Genomic DNA, 13,202 nt, shown 5'->3' on the forward strand with positions numbered 1-13,202 from the left:
CTAAACAAATGGACATCTTCTGGCGTGCCCATGCATGCCTTTAATCCTAGCACCCAGGCTGCAGAGCTAGGTATCACTGAGTTCTAGCTAGGCAAGCTTGTGATGTACAGTAAGATCCTGTCTTAAACAATACAAAACAAAAGAGGAACAAGACCCCATATCTAGGAGTTGAAGGTGGTGTTGTATGGTTATCAATTGTAATATTCAGGAGGCCAAGGCAAAAGGACCATATTCAGTTCTAGGACCAATTTGTGCAATATACAAAATCCTTTTCTGCTTTTTAATCTTAACTCCCTCTGACTCTGCAGTGTTTAACATTTGTGTATTGTGGGACTTTTGATTATTTTAACTCTTCTAGTTATTTTAGATTAGCTATTTTACCTATTCTAGATCTTCCATTATTTTCTTTGTATTCATTAAAGTGCTTACTGTGTTGTAGAGATGGAGGGAAAACCTCAAAATGTATTTTCTATTGTTAATACCACTTAGGTCAGTTCTCTGGTATCAGGTGTTTGGAGGGTTTCTCTATACATCAAGCAATTCTCTGACTGAAATCAGCTAGGCACCCTTTAATTTAACTCAGGTTTTGCACTGTCTGTCCGTTGTATCAGGCCCCTTCACTTCAGCTGCCAGTTACAGGTCTTTGGTTGTGACCTAACCTCTGATAGACCAGCTATAATTATTGTCTCATGTCCTTCTTCTTGGCGTTCATTAACTTTCTAGGACTGCTTACAGAAAGATGTCAGAGAAAACCTTTTAAGTTTTCCATTTATTGTAATTCGTATAAAAGACATGCATAAAGTGAGGTGGTCATTGAGTATGGTCACTGTCTTGGCATATCAGCTCCAAGCACAAATGTGATTTTAGCCATGTGCAAGCTCAGCCAAAGCCCTGGGCTAGCCTTGAATGGAAGATTTGTGATTGAAGCATCATCCTTTCATTGCTATCAACTCAGCCTTCATCCGTGAGATCTCGGCTAAAAGTTCCAATTTTTAAATCACACAATTGTCTCTAAGTAGTCAGCCCAACTTTGAGGTGGCAGGCCATTAGAAACACACAGAGTCAGTCATCTTATCAACATTAGATATTGTAACTCTTATCATTTAGGGGGTGCTAAATCATTAGGTGCCTGTTTTAAGAACTAGAGTCAAAGACCAAACAGTAAACCATTAGGTTTTCCTAATCTGAAAGTTGATAAGAAAAGTGTAAAATCTTAGTGCTCTGTATCAAAAGTTCAGAGTTTAAGGCTTGAGAGATGTCTCAGCAGCAAAGAGCACTTGTTGATAGTTCAGAGGAATGGGGTTTGGCTTCTAGCATGATGTTCTCTTCTGGCCTCCACAGACACTGCACATACATGTATACATATGCATGCATACATGCAAAACACATAAAATAAAATCTTTAAAGAAAAAGAACTTATAGTTCAAATAATGTATGTGTTATATCACATTGTCAAGTCTATGCCAGAAATAAAAGATGGATAAACTATAGTTCTTGAACCGTCAATGCTCACATTTTTATTATTAAATTATTTATATTTATATAATATACTGTGAAACTTTACCATCATAATGAAGCAAAAAAAGGTTAGTTTTGAATAAAGGGATTTAGAAAGTTTCTGTTACTTACTGGTAAGATTTGAGCTGCACTTTAACATATACTTAAGAGGAGTGAAGGCCTTCAGGGAATAATAGGTTTTCCTATTGCTTCCTATTTACTATGAGTAGTTCAAATGAAGAGACAGATAAAAATTCTAGATTTGTAAGTAGAAAAAAAATAGATTAAGTGATAATCACTGGAATCAAGATAATTGATAAATACTACCTAACAGTTAGGTTTGACCCTGACTGAGCTTTGTGTGTTTGGGTGGTGTGTTGAGTAAGCAGATGTCAGGGGTCATCAGGGAGAACCATTGGATCAAATCTAGTGTTCTAAGAAGATTTTCATGAAAAGATGATTATAGTTTGAAGGAGGAACTCAGAATGGTAAAAGAGGGAGACCCAAAGACATTGAAGAAATAGAACACATTGCATTTGGGATGTGTAAAATAGTGGGTGAGAAAAGATCCTAAGGTTTGGAGCATGAGCCATTGATCCCAGAGGGATCACACGTTTTTTGCAAAAAGAAGATAATTATATTTGTATTTCAGATACTTGTTGAACCTACAGGTCAAGATGTCTGGCTGGCAACTAACTCTATAAAAGCTGTCCTGCATTTTGAAGGAAGGAATATAAAAATATGGGGTCTGTATTTTAAGAAAGTGTATAACAATAAGAGTGGATTAGAGAGAAATTTAATTGGAAAATAACTGTTATTATTTGATCGGACTTAATGGTCTTGGGAATATGTTACGTGGTGCCAGTTAGATGTAGGATTAATTTTTTTGTGCCTGTCAGCTCATTTTTTTAAATGTGAGTATAAAAAAAAATGTGGGACCATAAAGTACTGATGGAAAGAAAACCCTTAAGAGAAATAACATTCACGAATCATTTATTTGTATATGGTTTCTATACTATATGAACACATAGTATCTAATATTGAGCTCTCATAAAGGTAATATTCTAAACATAATTAGCTCATTTAATTTCTATATGATCTTTTAAGGTAGGTACTGTTACCTCACCTTAGAAACTAAAATTAAAGCATGAGAAATTAACTTAGACTAAACCTGTGTAGTTGGGAGGAGATAAAGCCAGAAAACCTTACTTCTCTAGCCTTTCAAATGCAGCTACCTGGTTATGTTTTTCTCATACTAAGTAGATACAGTTATTCTTTCTGGCTAACATTCTCACTAAATGTTAACACTAAAGTGATTAACATGATTCTTAAAAACAACAAAACAAATAATACTCCTCTTCTTACTGCTACTTATTAACCAATATAGAGGACCTAGTTAGATGAAAATAATATGATAATCTTATTCTCCTGACTTTAATTCTGTAATTGAATTCAGAATACATAGGGTGCTACCCTACATATAACACAGTTATGTCTAAGAAAATTATTATTAGCTTTTTAAGCCTCAATGTTTCATCTTTTATGTGGATTTATATATACCTGTTCTGGTGTAATTTAAACACATGTTGTGCCTGCATATAAATGTGTGTAATTTTCATCTTTGGATATAGATTGAAAATTTACTTATTTGACCTCCAAAAAGGGAAGTATCAGGACTTCAGCAAATATTTGTGGTTTTACTATTTTATAATACTAAAAATTAATCAGCTAATTATTTATTGTATTACATATTAGAAATTTAGTTTCAATTTGCTAAAATGGTACCAGTCCTAACAGGATGCCTACATTTTCAGAAAGATGTGCCAGATGGAGTGAAAGAGCTGTCAGAAGGTTCAGAAGAAAGCAGTGATGGTCAGTCAGATTCTCAGAGCTCTGAGAACAGCAGCAGCAGTGATGGTGGCAGCAACAAAGAAGGGAGAAAGAGCAGGTGGAAAAGGAAAGGTAATCTCCGACTGCTGTAGGCAGTGTCTCACCACTCTTCTCAGACCTCGGTGTCGTCTTTCCCTGAGAGTTTAGTATTCTGCAGTAGTTTTTCTGCAGGAGTCCAAATGTTTGCAGTTAACCTTTCAGGGCAGCAGCTACTAGCCTCATGAACCTCTGACTGCGTGACTGAGGAGTTTTTAAAAATATTTTACTTTTAGGGACTGGGAGATTGCTCAGTGGCTAATGTGCTGTGTAAGCCTAAAGATTTACGTTTGGATCCCAAGCACCCACTCATATATAACAATAGTGAAGGGGAAGGAGCCATGCATTTCCTGGGGCTTGCTGGCCATGCAGCCTAGCCCCAGGGCCATTCTTCAGAATCATTGAGAGACCCTTTATCAAAGAGGAGGCTGGGGAGAGTGTGTGTGTGTGTGTGTGTGTGTGTGTGTGTGTGTGTGTGTGTGTGTGTGTGTGTGTGTAAGAGAGAGGGGGGGAGGGAGGGAGGAAGGGAGGAAGAAAGGGAGAAAGGGAGGAAGGGAGAAAGGGAGGAAGGGAGAAAGGGAGAAAGGAGAGACCAGACTACTTCAGTTATCAAAAAGCAAAACTAAAACATGAAGTTGATTGAAAGGGGTCTGGTGTAGGTTATGATGGGAACTGTATAAAATTTAAGCATAAGGATCATAGTTCAAATCCCCAGAATGTGAAAGTTGGACAGGCGTGCCATGTAGTCTCAGCTAGCACTTAAGCAAAGACAAGATTACTAGTTAGCTGGACTAGCTCAAGCTTGACAAGCTCTCGCCTGGTTCAGTGAGAGATCAGCCTCTACACACATGTGACATACACTACACATACATATGCAAGAGGGGAAAACATGAAAATAATCAAGGAAGAGCCTTAGTGTGAATTTGGCCTCTTCATGTACATGCTCATGTGAGCACATGATGAACAGGCACTCAACCCCTCCCAGTGTCATTTTAGAGAGTACTTAGGTTCCAGTTGAGTGGAAAATACAGTGTTTCCATTTGCTTTCTACTCTGACATGTGTGTAGACTTGGGTTTTCTTTGTGCTTTTTTTGTTTACATATTCTTTTTGTTCTTGGCTTTTTAGGATAGGGCCCTACCATGTAGCACTGGTTTACAACTGGATAGCCTAGGATGGCATTCAGATAATCATCCTGTCTCTGCCTCTTGAGTGTTTAAATTGCAGACTGGAAGCCACTTTTTGGTAAATGTTGTGTTTTAGCAGTCCTGTGTCCCTACTCTCCTTTTATATTTGTTAGTTCTACTTGGTAACCTAAAGTAGCACATTTTTAATCACCCAGATTTTGTTCACATTGGAATTTACTCTTGATAGTGTACCTTCTAAGACTTGGGACAGTTGCATGATTTACAAAGACATGTATACAGATGTATGTCATACACAATATTTTCACTGCCCTAAGTGTCTTCTCTGATCTCCTACACACTCTTCTGGCTAACTTGTGATCTTTTCTACTGTCTTCATAGCTTTGCTTTTCTAAGACTGTCATGAATTTGGAATCGTTTCAAATGGACATTGCTTTTAAAATTACATTAAAATTTTTTGTATGTATGTACACTCACATGCATGTGCATTTACATGTGCACTAGTGCCATGGCATTTAGATGTCAGGGGACAACTTATAGGACTTGATTGTCTCCTACACGCATGTGGGTCCTGGGCTTCACATTCATGTGATCAAGTTGGTGGTAGGGATTTTACCGCCTTCTGCTCCGGATCAGCATATTTCACTTAGTCATGTGTATTGGTGCTTACACCATGTGTTTTCATGGCCTGTGGGTACAGCTGTATGGCATAATTTGCAAAAAGCCATTCACTGCCTAAAAGATGTAATTACTTTGGCAAAAAAGACTGAAAACTACTATGAACTTTGTGTGCAAGTTTTTTTGTGGGCAAATGTCTCTGTACATCCACAGAAGTATGACAACATTGTGAGGGAATGTTAGATCTTGTAAGAGCTGCCCCAGTGCTGCAAGGACTGCCGCTCTGTATTTCCACCAACACTGACTGGCAGTTGCTATGGCTTTTATATCCATACCAGCAGTTTGTGTTATCTACCAGCTTCTGGATTTTGGCCATTCTGATAAATGCGTGTCAGTATGTCACTGTTCTGTCATTTGTATTTCCATGATTGCATGTAATGTAGAAGAATTTTTGCATAGTGATTTTTCATCTGAATATGTTCTTTGGTCAGAAATATGCCCCAATCCTTGGTCCATTTTTGTTAAGGTTGGGATGTTAACTTTTTATTATTGGCCTTGGTGCATTCTTTGTTCATTTTTGAAGAGCAGTCTTCTTTTTTTCTTTAAGATTTATTTTTATTTTATGTGTATGTTAGTTTTGCATGTGTGTATGTCTGTATCATGTATGTACCTGGTCCCACAGATGCCAGAAGAGGGCATTGGATCCCCTGGGACTGGAGTTTTGGATGGTTGTGAGCCACCATGTGGGTGCTGGGGACTGACTCTGGGTCCTCTGCAAGGGCAGCCAGTTCTCTTTACTGCTGAGCAGCTCTCTAGCCCTGGATTATAGACTTTTATTCGGTAAGTTTTTTCTGTGTATTTTCTCTAAAACTATAGCTGTGTTTTTTGGGGGGGCGTTTTTGGGTGGGGGGTTGTTTGTTTGCTTTGTTCTGTTTATCTTTAATTCTCTTGGCAGTTTTCCCCCCTTCAAATATGTGTGTGTTTATATATATGACTAATTAGTACAGGCTTACACATGCCACAGTGTAGAGGTCAGAGGACAGCCTGTAGGGTTCTGGGCAGTTATTCCCATTTTGCCTTATGAACACTGGAATTACAGATAAGTGCTTCCTGATCTGGCTTTTTATGTGGTTCGGAGATCATCGGGGTTTTAGCAAGCACTTATACTCCATTGAGCAGTCTCTTCAGTCCTGGTTTTCTGCAGTTTCTTTTTATAAAACAGAAGTTTTTAATTTGGATTTAGTTCAGTTTATCAATCCTTTGTATAGTGAACTTGAGCCTTTGGTATTATATCTAAAACGTCATGACAAAATCTAGGATTACCTTCTATGTCTTCTAGAAGTTTTATAATCTTGAGTTTTGTGTTTAAGTCTGATTAATTTTAATTTTTAATAAAATTTAGAATGTGTGTGTCTGTCTGTCTGTCTCCGTGGGGTAGGGGGGCACAGACAGAGCCTGTCCGGCATGGAGTCTTTGCCGTGGTGTTCATGCGTAGGTCTTAGGACAACTTTGTACAGTCCTTCACCTTCATGTGGATTTTGAGATTGTCATGCTTATGTAGCAGTCACCTTTACTTGCTGAACCATCTTACCATCCCATTTTGACTTAATTGTTATGCTAAGTCTGTTTCTTGCAGTGTGGAGATCCAGTTAGCTGGGCATGGCACACATCTTAAGTCCCAGAACTTGGGAGGCAGATGCAGACCTGTAGCAATTCAAGGCTAGCCAGGGCTACATAATGAGATCTTACCTCAAAAAAGAAAAAAAAATATACACGTTTTATTTCATTTAGCTTTGTGAAATGTACTGGACAACATTCTAAAGTTTACCTTGGTTTACCTTAGTGTATGGCCCTTGTGGAAGTTGCTTACAATAACTTATTTGCAACTCTTCTCTATTTCTGTCTTCTCACTTGGAGCACTTACTGTTCTCAGCTCTCTTCCTCACTAGGAAATGAACGTTCATTACTACTAGCAAACACCAGACGCAGTCTGCCTGTCTTTCCTCTCATACCATTTGATACCTAACCCAAGACACTTAAGGAATAATGGCTACATTGAAGCCCTTTCCCTGGAAGGTACTTTTCTGTTAAACATAACATTTTGTCATCTATTCATACTAATTATTCTGTAGCCTTATGTTAGCTTCTGTTTGAAGAGGGAAATTTTTTTTAGTCCTCATATTTAATAAGTTATATGTGGCAGTAGAAATTTTGGACTAACCGTTAAGTACATTATGGAGGTATTGATGTTCATGTGTAAAGTTTTCTCAAGTTTGAATATCTTTTAAATTTAAGTGCTAAGTAAACTGCCTTCGACCTTAAGGTAATTCTTCCTATAATAATAGACTTGCTAATTTTAACTGCATTGAGAACTGTTGATGTGCCATGGTATAAAAATAGGTCTAATTTTTTTCCTTATCCCCATTGTAATGATTGTGCTATTCTTGGGAAGCATCAAACTAATCCATCAACTCCTGTTCTCTGGTATAGCTACTATACACGTACATTTCAAGAAAACTAATCATATAATCTTAGTTTTAAGTTTGTAAGCTTATTGGAGACAAACCCAAACTTCAGTTGTCAGACACAAATGAGATAAAAACAAAACGAAGTAGGGCGCTCTGTTTTAAATCTTTCATGAATAATTTGAGAATAATGCCTGATAGTGATGAACTGCAGCTTCTGCCTAGGGTCTTTTATTCTGCCTAGGGTCTTTTATTATTTTATTTTTTTTAAGCACCTGATTTGGGCAGAATAAATTGTAAAGGGCTTTGGGGATAGAGAGATGGCTTAGCAGTTAAGAGCGCAAGTGTTCTTCCAAAGGTCATGAGTTCAAATCCCAGGAACCACATGGTGGCTCACAACTGTCTGTATATAATAGGATCTGATGCCCTCTCTGGTTTGTGTATCTTAAGACAGTGACAGTGTGCTCACATACGTAAAATAAATAAGTAAATCTTTTTAAAAGGTGGAAAGGGCTTTGTCTTTTTCCCACTTCTCTCCAGCTTGGACTTTTTTTTTTTTTTTTTTTTTTTGGTGAGTTTGAAAATTGTGGACAAGAGAAATTACAAGCAAGAGTCATGTTTTCTCAATGGCATCATAAACAAAGAGATCAACATTAAAGGTGGCCAGACTAAATTGAGCAAATGCCATTGTCTTGTAATATATTGGAGCATTTTTGGGGATGAAGTGCTCACAGGGTTTCATATAACCCAGGCTAGACTGGAACTGAACTATTTCAGTGGAGGTTGCTGTGAACTCCTAGCTTTCTTGCCTCTACCTCTCTAATGCTGAAGTCATAAGCATGTTATTATATCTGGCTTTTTTCTTGTTTTTCTGGTTGTTTTTTGTTTTTTGAGATAACCCTAGTTGGCCTGGAACTCCATACATAAAGATACATATGCCTGGCTTGTTTCTACCTTGTAAGAGTCACCTAAGGAGAGGCTAGGGAGATGGTTTAGCATTTAGGAGCACTTGTTGCTTTTGCAAATGTCCCAAGTTCATTTTCTAGCACCCACATGGTAGCCCATAATTATTCAGTATTGAATCCCATGCCCTCGTTTTAGCATCTGTGGGCGCTAGGAACCAAAATTGTACATGTACCCATTCGTGTAAAATAAAGGTATGGTTTTGTTGGTGTGTTTTATTTTTTAAAAAGCTATCCAGGCTGCAGCAGCTGTTTGAGTAGTGTCCCTTGCTGGTGCTTTTTAGCTCCGAAATAATGTTTGTTAGTGGGCAAAATAGTGTTTGTCAGAGAATTTGAGTAAATGTATTATGATGCAGAAATATCTTAAAATTTGTTGTTAGTAGCTCCATTGGTAAATTTGAATAGTATAACCTTACCCTACATTTTACATAATAGTAGAGGACATTAAAAATTAAGTAGGAGAGATGGCTCAGTGGTTAAGACTGTTCTTTCAGAGGTCCTAAATTCAAATCCCAGCAACCACATGGTGGCTCTCAGCCATCTGAAATGAGTTTTGTAATGAGATCACAACCATCTGATGCCCTCTTCTTGTGTGTCTGAAGACAGCTACAGTGTACTTTTATATAATAAATAAATAAATCATTAAAAAAATTAGGTAATAACAAATTCAACAGTTTTTCATCTGCCTTTGATTCATTTGTAGAAATAAGTACAATTGCAGCTATCTCTCTGAAGTTATTATCTAATTGTAATAATCTATAAAGGTAGGAGGAGAATAGTTTGGAAAGTGAAGTGAGAAGTATACATGCAATTCATGTTTACGTGAGCAACTCTTTTTTTTTTTCAGGAAATGGATAGGTGATGGATAAATGCTGATTTACCAGTAATAAAGAGTAACTTAGTTTCCCTTGTGATCTAAACTTGTTACATTTAGACCATTCATAGTATAGTATCTTATAAAATATCAGGTATATTTCATACTTATGTATTTTTATACCCCTGTGAATCTAATGTGGAAGACCTGTAGCTAAATAGAAATAGCTGCGTCATTCAGTGAGGCAGTTTAATTCTGGCTGAGGCAGGAGGACTTTGCGTTGGGATCCATCCTGGGCTCTTTCATATGACCCTGTCTTAAAGAAGAAGACAATAAATAAATATAAAAGGACTGGACTATAAATGGCTCGTCAGTAAGTCTCATGACTTTTGAGTTTGAACTTTAGAACCTACTTGTTGGAAAGTTTGCTGACTCTTGACATCTGTCCTGAATTCCACAGATGTGCTCTTATGCACACATAAATAAAGGTGGTTTTAAGGGCCACTCAGGTTGGCACATACCTGAGATTCTAGTGTTCGGCAAGCAGAAGCAGGAGGATTGCAGCAAGTTCAAGCTCAGTCTGGTTTACAAAGTGAGTTCGGGGCTTGCTAGGTCTGTATATTGAGACACCACCTGAAAAGATTTTAACAAACAAAAATACTAAAAAGACAGTTCTACTTACCAGTAAAGCACACTAATTGTGGCTGTTCATTTTTCTTATTTAGGGCCTTTACTCTTGATCTGACATCACTATTTCAAATGTATTCTAAGACGGGAAGAACATTGAGATATTATCAAAACCCACTTCCTTTTTTATGTGCAAAGTAAAGAGCTTTGACAGCAGAACTGATACTTTTAGTTGAAAACTGATAGGAACTCTTGATACATGCATAACTTTTCAGCCAAATAGGAACAGACTAAAACTTAGAAATTCAGTCCAATATTAAATCTAGCTTATTGATTTCTATGTAAATTAGAGAAAATTATTGGTTTGTAGTTTTGGCTCTTAGCTTTCAAACAGGAAACATGTTCAAAGAAGAGCTTTATGGAATTTCAAGTAAAGGTAAGGTGGAAAAATGTCAGAAAAATTATTAGTAAAATCAATTATCTCTCTTACTATTTTGTGGTTATAACTAAGGGAAGTGTCTGTCTTTTCCCTAAAAATGTATCCTAAGTACTATAAGACAGCTGTGTGGATAGTTTTGTTTTGTTTTGTTTTGTTTTGTTTTGTTTTGTTTTGTTTTCCCCCCTTGGAGATGGGCTTTTTATGTAGTCCTGGCTATCCTGAAACTAATTATGTAGACCATGCTGGCTTTGAACTCTTCTTGCCTGTGCAATCCCAAGTGCTGTGATTAAAGACGCTACATGGATATAGTTTTTATCTTGTCATAAGGGAAAGTTAGGTTTACACTTTTTTTTTTTTTAAAAGGAAAAAAACTATGTGAAATACTTTTCCTTGTAAGGGATCCTTTTTCAAGAGCACATTACTGTTAACATGCTCAGACTTTTTTAAATCGAAGTCTGGACCTATACTACTAATACACCAGCCCTCTATCATTTTATATGTGCTAAGTTACTGAAAGGGAAGGATTGGGCTCTTTTTCATATGCACCCTAGAAATGAAACTTGACAAAGTTAACTCAGACTGAAAGAGATGTTCTTGTTGATAATAGTGAGGTGAAGAAGGTTTGGGCACCTTCTGAGTTAAAGGTGGGAGCAGTGTTAGGACTGATTCTTTAAAGATAATCAAAAACAAGAAAGTATCCAGGCCTGATCTTTCCTGTTTCATTTAGGGACTCCTTAAGACATAATCAAAAAACATGACCGGAGTGTAGTAGATGGTCATTGTGCAAAAAAGGACTTAGAACCAAAATTGGTGATGCAGTTTAAAGATTTTTTTCTTTATCTTTTGTACGAGTGTTTTGCCTATATATAATGTGAGTGTGTCTGCCAAGGTCAGCTAAGGGTATTGCATCCCCTGGAACTGGAGTTGCAAATGGCTGTAAGCTGCCTTGTGGTTGCTAGAAACCAAACCCAGGTCATCCAAAAGAGCAGCAAGTGCTCTTAACTGCTGAGCCTTCTCTTTCTAGCCTCAGGTCATATAACTTAAAACTATTCTCGAAACTCCAGTACATCATTAATTTCCCAGCTGCTGAAGGGAACAAATACAGGAATAAGGTTCATTTCTGTTATTAAAATATTATTCCAGTGAAGTCTTTAATAGGCTTTCCTACTTCATTTATTTTCTATTTTGCCACATTTTTTTGTTAAGATTTTCATTATTTTACTCATGGAGGGATTGGTGCCATTTATTTTCCCTTTATAGGGAGAGCTTATTAGTTTTCCTTTGTTTTTTAAAATTATTCAGTCATTTTATGTAAGGAAGTTGGAGTGGATAAAAATCCTATCATATCCATCATGTTTCTCTTGTATTTGGGATACTGGACTGTTAATTACTAGAGAAGGAGCTGATGTATCTGTATATGCACTCATGTTTTAGATATACTTTGCAGCACAAATTTAGATGTTTGTAACTTCTATCACTAGGCATCATTTAGTTGCACTGTAACAGTCACAGAATCTCAGGCTGTTGACAGTTGAGAGATGGGTTCAGAATAGGAATCTCAGAGCTTGTATGAGAGCAACACGTGTATCTCTGGCTTCTATATGGTTTCCCTACTTTTATGCTCTTAACATGAAAACCACCCAGTTTCTTAGAGCCATAAGCTGTTTTTTTTTTTTTTAAATAGCCATATTTTTAATATTGACTTGAAGCACACCTGTTGTCCTCCTGTAGTTGCTGTGTGCACGCCCAAATGTATGTGTGCAAAACACATAGAAAACATAGTATTACCTACATGGTAGCTAGGGTCAGAGAAGGGATCTCAGACTTAATGAGACACTAACTTCATGGCTTTATGTAATCACTTTAAAATTTAAATATACTATTATTCTAGAAATAAGAAATAAAGCAAATAACTACTTAGTTTTTTTAAATATAAGATATTACTGTTTTATCTTAGGAATGAGGCCTTTAATCTGTATGTAGTAGTCTTGATTTTAATAATAATGTTAATCTGTGTTTTGAAAGCAGGTCTGTAATAGAAAGCTAGGGATAGAACATAGTGTTTTGATATGCTTAAGGGCCCAAGTTTATTCCCAGGAGTGTGGAGGTGGAAAATAATTAATTAAGAATTAGGATGGTCGGGGTTGGGGATTTAGCTCAGTGGTAGAGCACTTGCCTAGCATGCGCAAGGCCCTGGGTTCGGTCCCCAGCTCCGAAAAAAAGAAAAGAAAAAAAAAAGAATTAGGATGGTCATGAGGATAAACAGAATAGAAATATAGAAACATATTAACTGGCAATACTTCATACTTTTGGTTGTTGTGGGGTTTTTTGGTTTTTGGTTTTGGTTTTGTTTGCCTTTGAGACAGTTTCTTTGTGTTACCCTAGCTATCCTGGAACTCTGGGCTGGCCTCTAAACTCAGAGATCTACCTGTCTCTGCCTTCTGAGTGCTATGCTATGATTAAAGTTGTGGGCTACTGCCCTGCTCATATATAGTTTTAATTTATATCAAAATGTGATTTTTTTTCATTTTAAGATGTTTTTATTTAGATAGCAACAGATTGGAAGATTTCACAGAAATATCTGGATTTCCTGGTTTTCTAAAAGAAAATAGTAAATTTACCTACAGGGCAACAATCAACTGGAGCCAATAACCCTTAGACAGTTGTGTGTTTGGTCTATGGTCCCATCCTCTGCCTTCTACGCTGCCTGC

General features: G+C 37.0%; 1 protein-coding gene across 4 annotated transcripts in view; it reads left to right on the forward strand.

Moving 5' to 3' along the window:
• The window catches only part of Asxl2 (ASXL transcriptional regulator 2), an 88,575-nt gene that overhangs the window by 24,629 nt on the left and 50,744 nt on the right, over positions 1–13,202 (forward strand). For all 4 annotated transcript variants that reach the window (XR_015621853.1, XM_087553083.1, NM_001446914.1 and 1 more), the window contains 1 exon segment: positions 3,312–3,459. Coding sequence is in view for 3 of the 4 variants with exons in the window: in XM_087553083.1 (XP_087409209.1) it covers positions 3,312–3,459 (148 nt within the window). In the remaining variant the exon portion in view is untranslated.

Source organism: Rattus norvegicus, chromosome 6 (genome assembly GCF_021556685.1).
Source record: "Rattus norvegicus strain SHRSP/BbbUtx chromosome 6, alternate assembly SHRSP_T2T, whole genome shotgun sequence".
Taxonomy (NCBI): Eukaryota; Metazoa; Chordata; class Mammalia; order Rodentia; family Muridae; genus Rattus; species Rattus norvegicus.